This window comes from Arachis ipaensis, chromosome B6 (assembly GCF_059453495.1).
Source record: "Arachis ipaensis isolate K30076 ecotype BB chromosome B6, ASM5945349v1, whole genome shotgun sequence".
Classification (NCBI taxonomy): Eukaryota; Viridiplantae; Streptophyta; class Magnoliopsida; order Fabales; family Fabaceae; genus Arachis; species Arachis ipaensis.
This window is the reverse complement of record NC_142441.1, coordinates 753,181-775,564: the sequence shown is the minus strand read 5'-3', so window position 1 is coordinate 775,564 and position 22,384 is coordinate 753,181. Positions and strand designations below refer to the sequence as shown.

At 33.7% G+C, this 22,384-nt stretch overlaps 2 protein-coding genes across 3 annotated transcripts; both read left to right on the top strand.

Annotated features, from left to right (window-relative positions):
* The first annotated feature begins 591 nt into the window (after positions 1-591).
* Positions 592-3,560, top strand: LOC107645292 (vacuolar protein-sorting protein BRO1-like). Of its 2 annotated transcripts, XM_016349284.3 has the most exons (4): positions 592-992; positions 1,188-1,872; positions 1,949-2,995; positions 3,093-3,560. In XM_016349284.3, exons 2-4 carry the CDS (start codon positions 1,219-1,221, stop codon positions 3,366-3,368), a joined length of 1,977 nt encoding a protein of 658 aa, XP_016204770.1. In that variant the 5' UTR covers positions 592-992; positions 1,188-1,218; the 3' UTR covers positions 3,369-3,560. The 2 variants fall into 2 exon arrangements, with proteins under 2 accessions (XP_016204770.1, XP_016204769.2); XM_016349283.3 differs by lacking the exon at positions 592-992 and having other exon boundaries at positions 1,120-1,872.
* A 3,580-nt stretch (positions 3,561-7,140) lies between these two features.
* Positions 7,141-9,673, top strand: LOC107646222 (uncharacterized). The gene is made up of 3 exons (XM_088491538.1): positions 7,141-7,893; positions 7,980-9,158; positions 9,256-9,673. The coding sequence occupies exons 1-3, from the start codon at positions 7,141-7,143 to the stop codon at positions 9,529-9,531; spliced, it is 2,208 nt and encodes a 735-aa protein (XP_088347664.1). The 3' UTR covers positions 9,532-9,673.
* Positions 9,674-22,384: the final 12,711 nt, after the last annotated feature.

Here is a 22,384-nt window from a genome sequence, read left to right as displayed (position 1 = left end):
ACATTTTAATTGCATATTATAGTCAAAACATTGCTAACTTAAAATATGTCGTTTCTGTTGAAAAAATGTTATATCATGACCAAACAAAAAATAAGTAATTTTGGGGAATAAAACATTTGATGTATCATAATTTTAAATTTGCAAATAAGTCATTTTTTTTATCTTATTCAAATTTTAAATTTTATAATTTAAAAAATAAAAAATATATTAAAAGGGGGACGGGAGGAATGTAGAATTTACAAATCTAGTTCCAATTCATTAGGAACCATGAGAAATTTTGACAATATGTACAATTGAATTTTAAATTTAGTTCAATATAAGGGAAAAAAAATTCAAACACTTATTTTAAAAAATTAACCATTCTAATCCTAATTTATTAAAATAATCATACGACTACCTAGTAAAATGACTATCCATCATTTATTAATTGTATATACTTAAATTAATCAAACAAAATTAAACATCTACATCTAAATTTATCAATTAATGTATATACCTTAAAAACGAAAGAAGAGTGAAATCCAAGAAAGACAAGTTAGCTGGAAACCTCAGCAACACCATAAAACAAAACATTTGCCTTCTTGATATCTTGAATCTGATGTACCAGCCTTTCCGCCACTTATCTTTGCCTCTCCGCAAAATCTCCTCCCTTCAGAATTGTCAATCCGAATGCACGAAGATCGAGTGGATCCCGATAAGGTCCATAACGAATCCCGATACCATCAATCCAACGAGAGTTAGCGAATGGCTGTGGCAGCAGCAACACCCATTCGACGGGTGTTGCATCGGCAAAGGAGAGGCACGGGTGTGGTTGCAGATGGATCCGTCTCCGCTTACGGATGAACACGTGCATGAGGACTGGCTTCGGTGGTGTCGGCAGTCTCCTCCGGTGGCGGCGGCACGGTCGGCATGGAAGGGGTGGAATGATAAAAGTGAGAGTGCAGTGGCAGGAGAGAGAAAAAATATCTTACGGTTAATTAGAGTTAGCATAGGTAGTGTAAATGAATTTAACTACTAACCCTAATTTTTTAAATTTTAAAATTTAAATTTAAATAATTATTAAATAATTAATTAAAATTTTAATTTTAAATTTTTTAAAATACCTTCCTTTTTAAGCCCATGTTTACAAAAGTCATTGGTTTTCTTCTCGGATTCCTAATCGTATCATTCCCCGCTGCCATGAACAGCGATGATCAGGAATTGTTGAACCTGGAAACGATGCTGTCAATCCCACTGAAGAAGACTGATCCGGTGGAGCTGTACCTGCCGTTACGTAGGTTGGTAGCCTCAAAATACTCGGAGAACGATGCACAAAAAGTTGAAAGCGTTCTCGAAACCCTAAACAAATGCCGCAGGGACATGGTGGAGCCTAGAGGGGACCTCTCCCTTCCCATGCAACGTGACTGCCTCCTCCACTACTTCAAATGCCTTTCCATGGTTGAGACACTCATCACCTCTATCTCCTTCGACGCCGACCCCATTATCTTTGTCTGGTACGACGCCTTCAACCCTAACCATCAGGATGGGGTCTCCTCACAGCGCAGCGCCATCCAATTGGAGAAGGCTGCTGTTATCTTCAACCTTGGAGCCATCTGCAGCCAGATTGCTGCCTCTTGCGACCGTACCACTGCCCTTGGCCGTCACCTTGCAATGGAAGCCTTCAAAGTTGCCGCCAATTTCTTCTTCAAACTCTGGAAGGATTTTGCCAAGGACCTGGTCTCCGCCACCCTCGATTTGACTTTCCTCTTCGTGGAGTTTCTGCACAACCTCTTCTCCGCTCAGGCTTCCGAGCTCAAATTACGGGAACAACTCAACAACAAAGACGGCAGTTACCGTCTACGAGAACACCGATGTGCCCTAGCGTTTAGATCGGTCAGTCTTCACTCTTGATTGATTTTACATTTATTTTTCACTCTGATGATGATGAATTGATGATGATGATGTGTAGGTTTATGAGCTTTATCGTAGAGCATATGAACTGATACCTACTGATTCGGCTGCACGGAACCATGTCAACTCTTTTGACCAAACCTGGGTAACTCATCTTTACCAGAAGGTGACATTCTTTGAGGCGGAGGCTCGTCAGAGGCATTCATCCATCCTACCCAAATCCAAGCGACCTTTACCTCAAGAATACTCCTCAAGGGTCAAATCTTGTGCTCTTGATCATGATGCAGAAAGTGTCACTGAGATATTAGTTAGAGGGATTTGCTCGAGGAAAACCCAGCTATACGTCATACAAACCCAACTGTACGTTGATCTCATCCTCTCCGAGTACAATCCTTTTAAGATTATGAAGGATGGAAAGCTGGTGGCTTACCCTTGGGATATGCCTCCTCCTTATCCAACAGATTCGGCAATCCTCTCATCTTCGTTGTCTTCTTCATCTTTGTCGGATATTCTTGGACTCATTCCTTTGAAGAAGACTGAGCCCTTGAATCTCTACGAGTCCCTGCGCAGTTACTTTGTCCTCAAATGCTCTGAGAGCGTGGCAAACAGAGTAGAAGGCCTTCTCCAAATGCTACACAAATTGCGCAATGAGATGCAGCGTGATGACCTTTCGCTACCCCTTCGCCGTGAATGCCTCATCCTTTATTTCAAATACCTTTGCATGATTGAGCCTGTCTTCCCTATGAATGCCTCACCCAACCCACCTATCTTTGTTTGGTACAATGCCATCAACCCTCAACAGCACTCTTCTCAGCATAACATCCATTTGGAGAAGGCCTCTGTTCTCTTCAACCTGGGATCCCTCTGCACCCACATTGCTCTCTCCTGCGATTTCACCACCATCCATGGCTTTCGCCTTGCCACGGACGCCTTAAATGAAGCTTCACGTTGGTTCTCTCGACTGACCGCGTCTGATTCTCGCATGGCATCTGGCACGATTGACTTGTCAGAACACTACATCAGGATGATAGACTTTCAGCTTCCCGACTTGAAATCAAAGTTTCCTCGTCCCCAATCTGATGAATCATCATCACGTAGATATGCTGTATGTATAGTCATCTACTCTTTCAGTTGATCTTTTCTTAGTATAATTGATTGATATCCATCTTGATTTGTTAAATTGTTTGATTGAGATGATGCAGGCCTACTCAGCTTATAATCCGATGACATATGAGCTTTTAGCTTATGATCCAAGTGATGTCACTGAACAATTCATTTTAGGATATTGTAAGGCTTACTCCATGCTTCAAGAGTTATGTGAAGGACCATTGGTATGGGAAGTACCACCATGCTTGGACCTTCTCTCTGAGGTTAGCCCTATCAAGATTAAGGATGGAAATCTTGTGGCTAATGCAACCTTAGAGGCACCAAATTCGGCATTGGAGAACATGAGCTTGCAGGAGACGACACTACAGTAACATTACCGTAGAGAGAAGCTTTAGGACTTAACTTTTTTACTTTGTTGGTTGATGCTAGAACTTTGATCTCCTAGTTATTGCGGGTTATTGTTGCATATCGGTAAACTGAACTTATTCAGTGTTTCCAATTTTCGTCAATGCCTAATAATTTTAAACAAGCAAATAATATTGTTTCATTTAGAATGAACTTCTGCTTTGGAAAGATGTGAATGAACTTGTTTCCTCTTCAGAAAAGGATATCATCGACCAACTATATGTGAGCATGTTATGATGCCATTGCTTTGTTCTAAGTATGTTGGTGCTGGAGTATGCATCACATAAATGTAATAGTTGCTCCAGCATTGTTTGTTTCATTGTTTAGTTTTTGTTTCTTTCAGTACTACACTCTGACTAAGTTTACTGTTGAAAAAAAATGGGTTTTGCTAGTAACAAGAGTTTCTATGATACTGTGGTTAATTATGGCATGAGAAAGTTAATGACTAGGGAGATCTTAATACAGTGCTTTGATATTTTGTTAGGTGCATGTTTTGGTGTCTAGAAAATTCCTTGAATCAATTGAGAAGCTTGTTATTAGCCAACGTCCTGTGTTTTTGGTAAACAATGTGATTTTGGTCTTCTTAAGTCTGATCATTCTGTGTTCCCTCATGGTACTGGATTTTTTTCCTCCCCTATTTCGGTTAATTTGTTGAAAAGAAAAAAAAATGAAGTATTAGAATTTAGAACAATGGTTTAAATGGAACAGATTATTTAGAACAATGGTTTAGTATTATAATTTAAAAAAAAAAACTACTTTATTATAATGAACAATTTATTACAATTTGTATATTAAGATAATGATCTTGGTATATTTTAGTTTATATTAGATGACATTATGAAATTGATTTTTATTTTGGACGCATAGAAATTAATGTTCTTATATTTCCCAATCATTTATCTCCTAAAACATTTTTGGTTGCACATTAATATAAAAGTCATGGTTATTTTATGATTTCTGTAATTATAATTAAACTTAGGTATTAGAAAGTAGACAAGAGTAAGAGTAAGAGTAAGAGGAGAAAAAATTATTCATCTCAATTAATTAAAAAGGATTTACCTCAGTTTAACAAGCAAATATTTTTTTTATTAATCCTTGCAAATTGTACTTCTAATTCTAATAGAGGAAAAATGAAACATGAAATCTCATGAGACAATAATAAAAGCTAACTTTGATATAGAAACTATTTTATATGACCGTTCAATCATGTTTGTTCTTTTAAATAATTATTCATATGTTGATTGTAAAAATAGTTACTTTTACTAATATGACGATATATAATTAGATGCACATAAAATTTATTTATACTGTTAGCGTGTTAAAATTAAATTCCATAATAATTAATAAGATATGGAAAATAAATTAAAAAGCAAAAAATCGAAAGTGGAACCTCAAATTACAAGTAGTTTTGACCTTCATTTTTGGATTATAGTATTACAACAACATTAAGTGAGGATCGGAAGAAGAACATCATCATCAAACTGAAGTTATTGAAATCTCAATATGCTGTCTCAAGAAGTTCCCTGCACATTTGTTACTTCTTGATCCATTTTGTTGATAACTTCGTTTCTTTCTTGATGATCCATGAGTTGAGAACGGTTAGCCCCGCTCTACTCCCAGCAAAGGATTTCCACTTTCCAAGAGGAAGACTTAGCAATTGCTTTGCCACATGCAGGCGACAGGCACTGGTTTTTGCAGTGAAAAACATTTCTCTTAATAAAGCTTCCCGGGTCACAGCTTGAGCACCATCTAAAGAGTTCTTGTACAATAAACTAGAAAGCTCAACTGCATTAAGTTTCTTTGTTATCTCCCTAACTTCATCCCTTTCAGTATCTAGCTGCCTCTGTGCAGCTTCCATTGCCTCCACCTCTGCAGTATAATCATTACCAGAGCTCAATATGTCAATTATGCGAACTGCCTCCCGAAGTCCACTCATCATAGCACCACCAACAGTATCAGGGTGTTCTTTGCATGTTGCTTCACCAGAAAAAAACAAACAGTTATCAACTGGCCTCCCTAATAGATCATAGTCTTCTCCTGATGCTCCAATGGCAACATAAGAGTAAGCACCATAGCTAAAAGGATCTCTACCCCAATCTGTTACAACATGGGCAACAGGATCTGGAACTGAAGTTTCCCCAAAAAGTTTACGAAGAACCTTCAATGCATGTTCAACATGATCAGAAGAGCTCAAATTTTGACCATCTATGGCTGCCTTACCAACAACTAATGCTATAAGGACAGGAGCGCCAACTGTCTTCCTGACATTCCAGAACATAAACCTCTCTCCTCAGCTGTTGCTCCAAAGTAATCCACAGCATCATCCCAAAATACACTTGGAAATTCCAAAACCACTTTATTGAGAACTCCATAACCAAGACGCTGAACAGCAGAATATTTCCACTCAGGCAAAGGGGGAGAAAATTGTATGGTTTCTGCCTTCAAACAGCCTAGTGGAACAGTGATGAGAACAGCATCCCCAAAGAACTCACTGCCATCTGATGTGGAAACTTTTACTTTACTGCAGCATCTGACATTTTAGTCTGACATTAGTGCAACGGAGAAGTTAGAAATTATTGCTTCTTATAAACGTGATTTTATGAACAAAATCCCTTATGCATTTGTAGAGAAGAAATTTAGCCAAACAAAAAAGTGAAGCTTTCAAGAAGCTCTAACGTGCTTTTTTCCTTCAAACGTGTTTACCAAACACACCCTATATAACCCTGGAAAAAGGATTTCGTCATTTCCCACCATTAAATAAGCACAAACACAGTTTCTGGATTAGGTTGTTTTGTGTTTGTAGCAATTTAGAATCCAAATCTACGCAGATTTTTTCCTTTAAAAGAAAGTGAGTTTTCTCCACCAAAAAGAAAAAATAATTGAAAAATGCACTGAAAATGATTAGATTATTAAATACAAAATATGGATCCAAATATTCGTAGGGTAAGGGAGCTAAGGAAATGAAAATTGATAGCTGCATAACACGTTGACAAACTTACACATTGGTCGAGAAATGTGTAGACATCCCTAGTAAGAGATGAACGAGTACTTTTATCCTCAGATTGAGTATCACTAACTCCACATTCAGCAAGAGGCAAAACACGCGTAACATCTCTACTCCAAAGACTTAAGATCTGATTTCTGCAATGCATTAAATTCAGAGATTAAATTCCACACTACGATTCTCCATTGGACCAGCTGCATGGGCTCTCAGCCCAGCTGATACAGCAACTACTGCAACACTTTCAGAATCTTCAGCAGCATGGTTTTCATTAAGAGCTTGATCATTTGTTAATGTTAGAGAATCATTAGAATCAATTTAGATCAATTAATATATAGATATTAATTGATTTAAATTGATATTAATTGATCTAAATTGATTTTAATGATTCTCTAACAGTTAAATTCTCCCAATCAGCATCACCCTCATAAGTTATATCTCCATGCTTATGCATTTTAGCCTTTCGCACAGCACGAATTTTAATGTCTTTGTAGGCAAAATCAGAGAGAGAATCATTATATTCTGCATTATTCTCATTTTCATCTGGTGCAGATGGAAGGGAGGTTCCATCAGAGAGAGAATCATTAATTATTTTACCATAGTAATGTGAATGAATTTAACTATTAATCCTAATTTTTTAAATTTTAAATTTCAAAATTTATATTTAAATAATTATTAAATAATTAATTTAAAAAATTAATTTTTAATTTTTAAAATACCTTATTCTTTTTAAGCCCATGTTCACAAAGGTCATTGTTTCTCTTCTCGGATTCCTAATCGTATCATTCCACGCTGCCATGAACAGCCATGATCAGGAATTGTTGAACCCGGAAACGATGCTATCAATCCCACTGAAGAAGACTGATCCGGTGGAGCTGTACGTGCCGTTACGTAAGTTGGTAGCCTCAAAATACTCGGAGAGCGATGCACAAAAAGTTGAAAGCGTTCTCGAAACCCTAAACAAATGCCGGCGGGACATGGTGGAGCGTAGAGCGGACCTCTCCCTTCCCATGCAACGTGACTGCCTCATCCACTACTTCAAATGCCTTTCCATGGTTGAGCCACTCTTCACCTCTATCTCTTCCGACGCCGATCCCATTCTCTTTGTCTGGTACGACGCCTTCAACCCTGATCATCAAGATGGGGTCTCCTCACAGCTTAACGGCATCGAATTGGAGAAGGCCGCTGTTCTCTTCAACCTCGGAGCCATCTACAGCCAGATTGCTGCCTCTTGCGACCGTACCACCGCCCTTGGCCGTCACCTTGCAATCGAAGCCTTCAAAGTTGCCGCCAATTTCTTCCGCAAACTCCTGCAATTTTTTGCCAAGCACGTGGTCTCCGCCACCCTCGATTTAACTTTCCTCTTCGCCGAGTTTCTGCACCTCCTCTTCTCCGCTCAGGCTTCCGAGCTCGAATTACACGAACTCCTCAACAAAAACGACGCCAGTTACGCTTTCCAACAACACCGATGTGCCCTAGCGTTTAGATCGGTCAGTCTTCACTCTTGATTGATGATTTTACACTTATTTTTCATTCTAATGATGATGAATTGATGATGATGATGATGATGATGTAGGTTTATGAGCTTTATCGTAGAGCGTATGTAACGATAAAGAATGATTCGGCTGCACGGAAACATTTCCGCTCTTTTGACCGAACCTGGTTAACTCATCTTAAAGAGAAGGTGCCATTCTTATACGCGGAGGTTCGTCAGAGGGAATCATCCATCCTACCCCAATCCGACCGATCTCATGCTTGTTCAACGGTCGAATCTTGTGCTCTTGATCATGATGCAGAATGTGTCACTGAGATATTAGTTAGAGGGATTTGCTCGACGAAAACCCAGCCATTCGAAATACAAACCCGAATGTACGTTGACCTCATCCTCTCCGAGTACAATCCTTTCAAGATTATGAAGGATGGAAAGTTGGTGGCTTACCCATGGGATATGCCTCCTCCTTATCCAACAGATTCGGCGATCCTCTCATCTTCGTTGTCTTCTTCATCTTTGTCGGATATTCTTGGATTCTTTCCTTTGAAGAAGACTGAGCCGTTGAATCTCTATGAGTCTCTTGAAAAGTTGGCTTACCCATGGGATTTGCCTCCTCCTCCTCCTTATCCAACAGATTCGGCGATCCTCTCATCTTCGTTGTCTTCTTCATCTTTGTCGGATATTCTTAAATTCCTTCCTTTGAAGAAGACTGAGCCCTTGAATCTCTATGAGTCCCTGCGCAGTTACTTTGTCCTCAAATACTCTGAGAGCGTGGCAAACAGAGTAGAAGGCCTTCTCCAAATGCTACACAAATTGCGCAATGAGATGCAGCGTGATGACCTTTCACTACCCCTTCGCCGTGACTGCCTCATCCTTTATTTGAAATACCTTTGCATGATTGAGCCTATCTTCCCTATGAATGCCTCACCCAACCCACCTATCTTTGTTTGGTACAATGCCATCAACCCTCAACAGCACTCTTCTCAGCATAACATCCATTTGGAGAAGGCCTCTGTTCTCTTCAACCTCGGAGCCCTCTGCACCCGCATTTCTCTCTCCTGCGATTTCACCACCATCCATGGCTTTCGCCTTGCCATGGACGCCTTAAATGATGCTTCACGTTGGCTCACTCGACTGAGTTACTGTGAGTCTCGCCTGGCATCTGGCACGTTTGACTTGTCAGAACACTACACCAAGACGATAAACAATCAGTTTCGCAACTTGAAATCGATGTTTCCTCGTCCCCAATCATCACCTAGATATGTATGTATAATCATCTACTTTTTCAGTTGATCTTTTCTTAGTACAATTGATTGATGTCCATCTTGATTTGTTAAATTGTTTGATTGAGATGATGCAGGCCTACTCAGCTTATAATCCGGTCAAATGTGTGCTTTTTGCTTATGATCCAAGTGATGTCACTGAACAATTTCTTTTGGGATATTGTAAGGGTTACTCCATGATTCAAGAGGTATGTGAAAGACATTTGCCATGGGAAACACCACCATGCTTGGACCTTCTCTCTGAGGTTAGCCCTGTCAAGATTAAGGATGGAAATCTTGTGTCCAATGCAACCTTAGAGCCACCAAATATAGGGTGCTTTGATATTTTGTTAGGTACATGTTTTGGTGTCTAGGAAATTCGTTGAATCAATTGAGAAGATTGTTATTAGCCAACGTCCTGTGTGGCGAGTCGATGCTGCCCAGATTGATAAACAATGTGATTTTGGTCTTCTTATGTCTCATCATTCTGTGTTCCCTCATGGTACTGGATATTTTTTCTCCCCTATTTCGGTTAATTTGTTGAAAAGGAAAAAAAAATTAAGTATTAGAATTTTATCTTTCTAGTTTTTCTGTGTTTCCTTTTAACCACATTCTACCTAAGCATGCAAAACATAAGCATCATGTGATGAAATTTTGTGATTTTAATTATGTATGTATATATGTTTGTTCTAATTAAGGTTACTCTGTCGGGGCTACTAAATTTCATTGATGGATTGTGGTCAAGTTGTGGAGAAGAAAGAATAGTAATATGCACAACAAATCACAAAGAACGTCTTGACCCTGCATTGTTGAGACCTGGTAGAATGGACTTGCACATTCACATGTCATATTGCTCTTTCACTGCTTGCAAGACACTGGCTTCTAACTACCTAGGAATTCAGAACCACCATCATCCTATGTTTGATGACATACAAGGTTTGTTGGACAAGGTTAATGCATGCAACACCAGCTGAGGTTGCAGGAGAGTTGATGAAGAGTGAAAATGTAGACATTGCACTCAAAGGCCTCATCAACTTCCTCCAAAGCAAGTACAATACTTCCAAATAATTATAGTTATTAAACTCAAACCAGTGATTACCTCAGGAAAGTTAACATGTTATTGATAAAGCAAAACAATGGCTATAGCATGACCTCTTTAGCATGAATTTCCCTCTTTTTTTTTTTTTTTTAATTTTCTATATATAATTTTCTTATTAGACACAGGATTAAAGTCCATTTTGGGTAAACAACTTAATTAAGCTTCTTTTGAAAAAATAGCTTAAATAATAATTAACTATTTTAAAAATTACTTATAAATAAGTTATTCTGTGTTTGGATTTTTAGTTTTAAAAGTGCTTATTTTATAAAAATATGGTAAAAGACAGTAGTATTATGAGAGAAGTCATTTTTTTTTTAACTTTTCTATAAGTTCCTAAATAACTTCTTAGAAAACTACAATTTAATTTTGAAAATTACACCAGACATTAATATTACTACTTTTCATAAATCAAAAGTTCAAAAAAGTTACTGTTAAAGCTTCCCAAACATACCCTAAATTTGCTTAATTTGACTTCTCTAAAATGAGATTTGCAAAGTAAAAATGTGATTTATTATTTTTAGATTATTTTTAAAACAATCAAATAAAAGTTTATAATCCAAAAGTAGTTATTTTTTTCTATAAATATATTTACCTCAAAAGAGATAAACCCGATTTTACTTACGAAAATATAAAAATTGATTGGAGTTTAAGGTCATGAACACATCTTTTTTAATCATTAAATATTAAAAATTTGTGTATGAAAGAAACACTTTGTATTTAACTATGCTGCACGTTAAAAAAATTAGTAACTTGTATAGTATATATATTGATATAAAATATACATATTAAAAAGAGATAAAACAATACATTTATTTATGCACATATATAATAACTATATAATAACTTATTTTTAATGGACAGGTAACTTTTTACAATCCTTTACTATTATGTTTAAATTTTTAATATATTCAATGTTGATGGTAATTAGTGATTAAGAGAAGGGAAGTTAAATTTTAGTCATTTTTTATTGAATATTAATTTCTGTTTTTTCAAAGAAACTTTAGGAAATATTTCTATTTTTATTTCATAACAAGTCAAGAGACATTTTTTTTTTGTCTCGTAACAGGGTCAAAGATATTTTTCATTTTTGTCTCCAACGCAACAGAAACAGAATAGGAGTAGAAGAGAAAGAGAGAATCACATCCTGGTTCAGCTGCTAAGTGCAATGCAGCCTACATCTCCATCACAACAGTGATAAAATTTCACTATAATCATCAGATTACAAACACCAATTCTTCCATAGGATCTACCTAGTTCTATCTGGGATAAATCCAGATTCTATCCCCAAATTTGAACTTGACTTAGACTCCTAACAAGTTTTCAACCCCAAAGTGCTAACCCAACTTGCAAAGGAATCCTCACAGGATCATGAAACACAACAAACAAATGTACAAAGAAACTCTGAGACATCTATGGCTTTTTCACTAATATTGACTCACTGTCTTTTTTCTCTCACTGACTTTTTCTTACAAACCTCACCATGTTTGCCTTTTTTACCATGAGACACAGACATACTAAGAAAAAGAAACTAAAATGAAACTCATTGAAGGAGAAAAATTCTGTTAGCTTCGGGTAGTTATGAGAACTCTGTGTTTTCACTTTATCTCCGACTCAACCCTTGGCTGTTCACCCTTAATATAGAAGAGGAAGCTTCCAATGTTAAAACCGGTTCAACCAAGCAACTTCTTCTCCAACCAAAAAAAAGCTTCAGTTCGGACAAAGAGAAGAGAGAGGAAAAACCAAAAACCAATATACATGTACCTCTCTCAACCCTTTTCATCAAGTTCCTTCACTCTGACCCATTGATCTTGACTTTGGCTCCAAAAAAGAACTCTGGCCCATGATGAACTTCTGATCCTTGACAGCTTCATGCTTTCCATTTTTTATTCTTCGGATTCTTTCTTTTCTTGGTATGGAGGATTTTGAAGTTCTTCTTCAAAATCTTGCCTTCAATGGCAAAGATCTAACCATGCCTTGCTTCGGATCTTCCTTTTTCAAAGGCTATCATCATCTTAGCATTTTTTTCTTCCATAACTTTTTTGTTTACTTTCTCTCTGTTTTTCTTTTCTTCTTCTGATTGAAGTGATATTTAAATTTTGAATTCCATTCCACCATGTAGTAGGTAACCGTGGCTTGCTTTGAGAACATTTGGGTTCCTTCTTTTGATCATTAAATATTGGTTAGTGGGCTTGTAACATGGGCCTCTTTAGATTCTCTTTCTCTTTTAATATTCAGCCACTTGAAGTGATAATTATTATTGGACTAAATATGTTTAGTAATTAAGTTAGGCTTTCATCACTTGGATCAAGAAATAATTTTATTTTTCTTCCTGCACACTAACAAATATCTCAACCAAATAATTGGAAGCCAATAATTTAGTTTTTTAATCAATATTTAATAATATTCATCAAATTTGATACAAATTTTTCAAACTCAACAAATATGATCTGATTTGATTGGCAAAATTTGTATGCAAAAAATGTTTTAAAATATATCTATACAGTAAAAATTGAAATATAATATTAACAGGTTTAAAATATGACGGATCAACTTATTAATTAATACTCAAATTCATCGTCATAAAGCATTATAGAAGGAAAGAAGGGAGAAAGAGAGATAAGTAGTCATTCATATAAAATTCCAGCATAATAGAATTTTATGCTGATTAGAATCCTTTATTACTTTGACATGACATGCTATTGAGAATCAATAAACTAGCACATAATTTCTATCTTTAAGAAGAAAAAACTATCATATGCTAGTAATTTTTTCTTTTAATAAAAATGAATTCATCTTGCATAGGTCTAAGTCTAGTGTGTAAACACTCTAATTCCCTTTCATACTTTATCATGTATAATCACATAGTTTGGTCATTAATATTGCATTCCTCACACCCTTATGCAAGGGACAGGGTGAGAATGAAAAATGTGTTTATTAGCTCCTGCCTATCATGCTTCAATAAAACGAAGATACGTTGATAATCATGGCATGACAAAAATCAATAACTAAAAGGAAGATAGCATAAAGTATTCTAACCTGTGGAGCCAAACGTATTTTGAGTTTTGGCCTGCTTCTCCTTCCATGCAACATCAACGGTCTTGTCAACCATTGGAACATACTCAGATAAACCACTAGCATGGCTATTCTTGCCAACCAATCTTGCCTGGACAAACACAAAAGCATAGTTGTTTTTCAGATTTTTATATAGGGCTTAAAATGGGTAAAGTAGGGTTGATTTCTTTGTTAATACTCTATCTTATTTCATTCAGGTTGAAAATTTTTCAATTTTAACCATATTCGCACCTTAAAGTTAAAGTTCTAAACTTTACCCTATTCTAACTACCTCCAGAAAAAACAAATATTTCAAGCAAATATAACATTCAATCGTCCAAATTTTATATATATTAATAAAATAGAAAATAAAAAATTATGTTTAAATTAAAATTAAGGGTAAAGTACTAAATTGGTCCCCTAGGTTTGTGTGTAATTCTGTTTTGGTCCTTAAAGTTTAAAGTGTTCTATTTGAATCCAAAAAAGTTTCATTTAGCATCAATTTAGTCCCACAGTGAGGTCAAAATTAAATAATTAACAAAATGTCCTACATAACAACAGTACAATAACAAAATCGATAATCTGGAGAACAAGTACAAGTTCTAGAGGCATAAAATCAACAATTGATACATTAATACATTTATTTATTATTTTTTTATAATATAAATAAAATATTTTCTATAAAACTAAAGAAAATGATAAATAAATGTATTGATGCATCAATGGTTGATTTTGTGCCTCTGGAGCTTGTACTTGTTCTCCAGATTATCGATTTTGTTCTTGAACTGTTGTTATGTAGGACATTTTGTTAATTATTTAATTTTGACCTCATTGTGGGACTAAATTGATGCTAAATGGAACTTTTTTGGATTCAAATAGAACACTTTAAACCTTAAGGACCAAAACAGAATTACGCCCAAACTTAGGAGACCAATTTAGTACTTTACCCTAAAATTAAAAACAATAAAATCTTAAAGAAATCCAATATAAAATTACAAATAACATGATCATCAAGTTTTTAATAAAATTAAAATAACATAAACAAAGATAAATATCTTATAACATTTTTTCTAATTCTAAGTTCTTGCAACATTACTCTTCCATCAATTCAGAAAATGCATCATAATCATTATCATCATATTCCAGTTCTTACTTATTCTAATAAATTGTATAAAGGAGGTTGTGGGTTCAACTCTCACCTCCTTCACTATCTGTATAATTTTTAAAATATAAGTATTATATATTAGGAGTGTGGGTAGAGTAGGATACGGTACACCATAAATCGTAACGTACTCTATCGCAAGCAAATTCGGACCGCTCTTTATCCTATCACCAGCGGACAGGTTGGATATCCGTGAGTAAAGTATGTATTGCCAGCTCTACTTCTATATTATAAACATGACAGAATAAAATTGTAAAAATAATTTTTTTTTTCACTTTTGCTATTTTTTATTTTTTTTTGTTTTTTTTCTCTTTACGTATAATTTTATTTTGTGTTAACTTTATTTATTTAATGATAAATTATACTCATGTTAATTTTATCATATAATAGACTATTTTTTTCTTATGTATTTTGATTTGTATAGTTACTATTGATATTGCTATTTTCGTTTTCTCGAATTATTTTTTTTTTACCAATAGCCAAAGGCGGAAGCAACATTATTCCTCAACATTATTATTATTAATATAAACTTCATTATTTCTTTTCTAACATTCTTTAATATAAACTTATTTTTTATTCTTTATTATTATTAATGCTTTTTTTTCTCTAATTATAAATCTTCTTATAATAATTCTTTGATACAATATTTTTTTGTCTGATAGTTTTTTTCTTGTTTTTTTTTTGTCAAAAATAATATATATAGAAAGAAAAAAAATATACAAATTAAGTTTTAAAATTTAAATTCAGATAAGATGTACAAAGAACAATTATTGAATTGAGATCTAGAACTCGTTTTGGTATATTTGAACTTTTTGTATTATTATTATTGAAAATTTCAAATACTATTATAAAATTCTAGATATTTGTTTATCTTATTATTCTTAAATTATACATTATACAGTATATTTGAAGAGTTTTATTTTCTTTAAAATAAGTGAATCATTATATATACTTTTTTGGATACATGGAGATAATAAAATTGGAGTGAGTAACAAACTTGATTATATAATAAAATACAAATTTTTAAAATTTCTAACACAATTGACAAATTTTTAATTTCAATACATTTCTACTCTACTTTTTATCTTTTATTTGATTTCTTTTTATAAATTTTTTTATTTTATTAATTATTTATGATTGTAATAATTCATCACAATTTTTTTTTTAAAATTTGTCAATCGTAAAATACAATGACTCAACCAAAAAGTTTAAAAAATGTTGATTACTAACAAAATTAAAATTATAAATTGTGCTTTAATTATGTTGTAAAAATACAAATTGAGGCTATTTATAATTAGTTTTTTACCATTAATTGTGGTTGCTAATTACATATTTTTAAAATTATAAAATATATTATCCTAAACTTAAATTATAATAAGATAAAAAGTAAAACGGTATAAAATAATTTAATTTAGTATTCTGCTAATAGTATAATTTAGTACAAATATATCAAATGGAATTATTAATTTAGTTTAAAAAGATAAAAAATTAAGTTTGTTATTACTCAAATTTTTTTTACTATATATCAAATAATGTATTTATTAGTTTCTATTTTATTGTGAAAATTATCTAGATCATAATACTAGTAGTATATCATAGAGTTATTATTATTAATATATTAATTGTATTTTAGTGTTTATTATTTATATATTTAAAAATTATATTTGAGAATTATTTATTTAGTTTCATAATAAATAATATTTTTAAATTTAAATAATTTATTAATTAATTTATATTTATTATACCATATATTCAATAGTTTATGAAAAAAGAATATTAATATAATGAATAAAAATAATTTGAAAAATATATTGTTTAAAGAATAAAGACAAATAAACTCCTAACCAATTTGAATTTAGAGACAATTAGGCCCTTGCCCATTTCTAATTGTCCACATAAGGACCACCTCAACAAGCATGACGTGACAACTTAGCCTTACATCTGACACGTCAGTATTTTTCGTTCAGAGTTGACAGAAAAACACCCACAGAAACCGTATTGTGTCACGAAAATAGAGGATAGGGACCGAAGTGGATCGTTTTTATCTTAATGGATTGCGTTGTCATTCTGAGAAATGGACAAGAACTGAGTTGATAGTTCACTCTTTATTTTATAAGTGGGACCAAAAAAAAAATTAAGAGTAAAAAATCACATTTTATCCCATTAAATAAAAATTCAAAATTTAGAAGATTCAAATTAAGAGTAAAAAATCACATTTTATCCCCTTAAATAAAAATTCAAAATTTAGAAGATTCAAATTCAAACTCGACTATGCTCACTTGATCTAATATCAATGAAACTACGAGTAATAAATATAAAATTTATCTATTTTAGGTTTTTTTATTCAAGATAGTTACTTTTATTCATTGAATAAAAATTGGTCCAAAAACGGACATCACACATAATAATGGCAAACATAAAAAAGTTTCACCAATCAATTAAAATAACTATCAATTGAAGTAATACAAGAAATTGCTAAAGGCATCTTCAAGAAAAGGAAATGGAAAGGCAAAGGGCAGTGCACTCTTCTATGAACTTTCTAGCAGCATTAACAACTTCCACAAGTAACTTCCTCTTTCTTTTAAAAACATGCTCATTTATGGATTTACAAATCTGTCATGCTTGATTAGCTAGAAGTTCCTTTTTCTCCTTCAATTGTCTTCTTCTTTTGTTTTGATTTTACAATTCTTTCTACCACCGCAACGCTTATCAGTAACTAATGGGAGATGAATACCCAATAGCCTCCAAGCTTCTACTGAATCTGGAGAGATCCACAAATAATATGAGGTCAATTATTCTGCTGAGTTATACTGTGGACAGATAGGGTTAACTTAGGACATTCAAGTGTGGAGCTTTAATTTGACTGGTAATCCATTATTCATTAGCTTCCATAAGAAATTCTTTATCTTGGGTTGGCTTTCAAGATTCCATATTTCTGGCCATGTAGATTCTTTTTTGCACTGAACAGGGAGAAATTCTACTTGAGGATGATAAATTTGAAATGCAAGTTTATAACGAGATAAGACTGAATAACTTCGTTTCTTCTCCTTCAGCAGGTAATGTAATCTTCTCCTTCTACAATTTTGTGTTAATAATTACCTCTGCTATTTCTTGACTGAAATGTTCTTTTATTTTTGTTTGATTCCATTGTCTGTTTAGTAACATTAGTTTTGCAACCCATTATGGAGTGTATTCTTCAACTTATCTACTGCATCCTCCTTTCGCTTTCCTTTTGCCCCCACCAAAATTGCAGAATTACCCTCTGAATTTTTTCGAGCAGCGTTTCTGAAAGTTTGAAGCAGTTTAAGGTGTAAAGCGGTACAACAGTTGCAACGGCTTTTATTAACACCTCCCTACCACTTGATGAAAGTAAAGTCCTTTTTCAGTGTTGAAGTTTTTGTATAACCTTATCCTTTATGTAATTAAATGTTGTCCTTTTAGACTTTTGGATGACTAACAAAAATCCTAAATATTTGTCTTGATTGCCAATATGACGAACTTGGAGTATGTTAGCTAGGGAATCTCGCATATGCACTGGTGTATTTCTGCTAAAGAACACTGATGATTTATCCAAGTTGACCTTCTAACCACTAATCTCCTCATAACTCTGTAAAATCTGAATTAGTTTCCGACAATTTTCTTCAGTAGTCTTACTAAACAGTATTGAGTCATATGCAAAAAATAAGTGATTGATTTTGGGACATCGGTGATTAAGTTTCAATTCAAAAAATTCTTGTCTTTGTTCTCCTCTGTGGAGTAGATGGGAAAGTCCATTTACACAAAATAGAAAAAGGTAAGGGGAGAAGAGGTCGCCTTGTCGCATTCCTCTACATGGTTTAAAGAAATCATGAGGTTGACCATTCACAGTAACAGAATAAGAAACTATCATCACACACTCCTTAATCCAATCCACCTACTTATTACAAAAGCCTAGCTTTCTCATCATAGACCATATGAAAGATCATTCTATCCTATCATATGTTTTACTCGTATCAATCTTCAAAGCGAAATCATGACTCCCAAATTTCTTGTTCTTTAGAAAATGCATAATTTCATGTGCAATTAATATGTTGTCACTAATCAGTCTTCCTTTAACAAAAGTACTTTGTGTATCACTAATCAATATATTCATAGCAAACTGCAACCTATGCACCAAGATCTTGGATATAATTTTATAAAACACACTACTAAGGCTTATAGGTCTAATCTGCTTCGTATTACTAGCATTTGAAATTTTAGGAATTAAGTAGATATTCATGTGATTAAAAGCCATAAGTAGTTTACCTCCAGAGAAAAAATTTCTAACTGCTCTTATGACATCCTCCTTGATCACATCCCAATAAATCTGATAGAACTTAGCAGTGAGTCCATCATCCCCACATGCAGATAAGGGGTTGATAGAAAAAATTGCCGCTTTGATCTCTTTTTCTGTCACTGGTCTGACTAACCTCTGGTTAGTCACTGCATCTATTTTCTTTGAAATACCTTGAATCTCTTCGGTTGGGTCCTTTGGGTTGCTTGAGGTAAAAAGAGTCTCAAAATACTTCTGGGTTGTTTTTGCTATTTCTTCCACCTCTGTTACTGTATTCCCTTCTTCGTCCTCCAAATACTATATTCTATTTCATCTATTCCTCGCTTGAAACTTGGAGTGAAAGAATTTAGTGTTCCGATTGCCCCAATTCAGCCAATTAACTATAGATTTTTCTCGTTAATATCTCTTTTCTTAGTCTAGAGCTTCCTTTAATTCAGCCTCTATGTTTTGGATTACGGTACCATTGGCATGCTCTCCCTTTTCTACTTTTTTAGTCAAATTCCCTTTGACATTAAAAATCCTGACCTTAGAGTTAGAGAAGGAAGACATTTGCCAATCCACAAGTTTATGTCTACATTTTTTCAATTTAGTTACAAGCTGAAACATTGGTGAACCCTCCGCTCTTTCTCTCCAAACCTCCTTCACAATGGCAGTAACATCCCCCATCTCACACCATCTTTCTTGAAATTTGAGTCTTCTCTTAAACCTCCTTCTTTCGATCTTTGCACTTAATAAAATTAGTCTATGATCAAATCATGTGTCCTCCAAGTGGATAACCACAGCATCGGCCAATCATTTCTCGAAGCACTGGTTGCTAAGGCTCTATCCAGCCTCTCTTTAACAAGCTTTCCTCCGAATTGCCGACTACTCCACGTGAACTTATTCCCTTCATAAGCCAAATCAATTAAACCTCCATCATTGATGAAATCATTGAAGTTTTGTATGGAAGTACTTGATTTTGCTCTGCCACTCTCCTTCTCGTGATTTGTCTTGATTGCATTGAAATCTCCTATGATAACTAATTTATCTCCACCAATGTCCATAAGCTGTAACACTCGATTATATTGCTCAATCCTTCTCACCTCTTCCGTACTCAAGTGCACTCCTATAACCTCCCATTTTTGCTCTGCTTGTTGATCATCAGCTGTGAAATGAATGAAAAAAATTATCATGTCTGAGAATCTGAATTTGAATATTATATTTTCACACTTCCACAAGACCATCTACCAACCCAATCGGGTCCACTAAGAACATAGAATTGTATTCGACTCTCCGCAGCACACCCTCCACAATCAAGGAATTGTTCTTTATCTCGTATAAAAACAAAACCTCGGGAGAATGAGATTTAAAAATTCCTTTGATGCTGTGAACTGTTAGGAATATCATAAATTTTTTCAAATCCCAACAATTCAACATTCCCATCTTCATGTCTCTTGGGGTGCCAAATTATCGGCGGCATCCTCTCCCTTTTTAGCTAAATGTTGTTCTTCCGAGCATGGTTTTTTATTTTGTAAGTCTTCACCAGCGTCTTTAGATTGTCGCTTAAACTCCGAATTTGATTTGAAAGAATATTTCTTCCTTGCTAGATGCATATTATTCTTCCTGCCCCTTTATTACCTCCAGATTCCTCCCCTACTCCAATGAAAAAGGCATAATCCGAATTGATTTTGTGAATTTGTTTAGCTCTATTTTCATCCACCTTCTCCTTGTTTCCCAAAATATTTCGATCCTCCAATTCACCTCCATTTTCTCCCACTGTACTATAACAATTCTTTCTGCTCTGCACTTCATCTTCTTCCTCCCGCACCTGTGAATTATTAACCTGGACAGATGGATTGGCAAAACTTTTGATTAAACACATCGGTGTTGGTTTGTTTGATCTCTCTCTCCCTTCTCCAGCCTTGTTCTTCCAATTTGGGTGCTGATTTTCCTTTTGATTCCTAGCTCTCCTCCCAAGTTGTTCAGCTCGTAGCCAAGGTCCCCACTGTTCCTCTTATTGACTTTCATTCACTGAGTTCTCCAAATATTGACCGCAAGCTCTGATTTCATGCTTTACAAAGCCACAATAGTGGCAGAAGTTTTCAATTCTCTCATACTTGATCTGAGTCTTTATCACTTTGTTATTTCTACCTGCAATTTTTAAAACCCTTCTCAAAGGCTTAGTTATATCCAACAGTATTTGAATTTTGAGAATTGTTTCTTCTTTCCCTCTCATAATGAACACATAAGCATCTATAACATTTCCCATCGCTTCTCCCACCTTTCTCCCTAAACCTGCCGTCTTGTATTGCTCAGGTAGTCTCCACATATGCACCTATATGGGAACCAAAGTAAATTCTTTCTCATTAATCTCAATCTTTGCGGATCACTTCTGTAGGTTTAGAATGTCATTTTTAAACAGCTACGATGCTCCCTTCTCTATTCGAACCAGGTCAATTTCTTTTTCAAAGAAAAATTGGAATAGATTTCTCCTATGGTCCATCACCTTAAAGTCCTCTGGTTGTCTCTATAGAGCATATAGTGCCACTTTAAGAGTTTTAACACTGAATTGTCTGTTTATTATGAGTCTGCCTATCAAGTTTTCTGTGCATTTTTTCATTCCTTCCTTAATATCTTTATCCTCAAAGTGAAAAACCTGATCCCTTTCATTCTCATCTACAAAATTGTCGTAATATTAATTAGCAGCTGAAGTTGCCATGATTATCTTTAGACACTTTATGAGCAAAATTTACAAAATTAGAATTTTTTTTGCAAACTCTAGCAGAAAAAAATAACTCTAACAGCAGACAGTTTTTAATTCCTTTAGCACATTCCAAACAGTGAGTACTTACATTTATTATTAGTGAGCATAACTTAAATAAATTTAACTATTTAAGAAAATATAATACTTCAACTCATTTTTAATATATAATTACTTATCGTGTACAAAGTACCAATACGTAACAAAACAAAATAGGAAAAATACAGAGATATCAATTTTAAATTATTGTCGCACATAAAGACAACAATATATATATATATATATATATATATATATATATATATATATATATATATATATATATGAGAATGCTAGAGAGTTATCATAATTGATTATTTTTTGTCATTAATTATCTATTAATATTTAAAAGTATAAGATAAAATATATTGTTAAATTATTAAATTAAAAAAATTAAATTAATAGTTAAGTGATAAATAAAAATAATAAATTTTAATAATTTTTATTATTTTTCAAGTATATATATATATATATATATCAAATTATCGTTAAAGAGTATTACACACGATATTTCTTCATTTCTAAGAAAATCAGCTTTCATTTTCCCTCTAATTTATAGCATAAAATGCAAAATTACAATACAATAATACACAAAATGATAATTATTCTTTCCACTTTTAATAAAAATGATAAATAATTAATTTTTTATTTAGATAAAAAAAAACCTTATTTGACCATGTATTAAATTATGTCTAAAAAATACTTGAAATTTAATGATGATAAAAGAAAAAACATAAAAAACTGTTATTAGTTTTTATCATTAATTGTGGTTACTAATTACATACTTTTAAAATTATAAAATCTGTTATTCTAAACTTAAATTA

Excerpts from the sequence above, each read along its gene's own strand:
- LOC107645292 (XM_016349283.3), top strand. The coding sequence starts at position 1,120 with ATGTTTACAAAAGTCATTGGTTTTCTTCTCGGATTCCTAATCGTATCA. Across the intron at positions 1,873-1,948 it reads GTGCCCTAGCGTTTAGATCG|GTTTATGAGCTTTATCGTAG; the intron begins GTCAGTCTTCAC and ends GATGATGTGTAG. Across the intron at positions 2,996-3,092 it reads CATCATCACGTAGATATGCT|GCCTACTCAGCTTATAATCC; the intron begins GTATGTATAGTC and ends GAGATGATGCAG.
- LOC107646222 (XM_088491538.1), top strand. The coding sequence starts at position 7,141 with ATGTTCACAAAGGTCATTGTTTCTCTTCTCGGATTCCTAATCGTATCA. Across the intron at positions 7,894-7,979 it reads GTGCCCTAGCGTTTAGATCG|GTTTATGAGCTTTATCGTAG; the intron begins GTCAGTCTTCAC and ends ATGATGATGTAG. Across the intron at positions 9,159-9,255 it reads CCCAATCATCACCTAGATAT|GCCTACTCAGCTTATAATCC; the intron begins GTATGTATAATC and ends GAGATGATGCAG.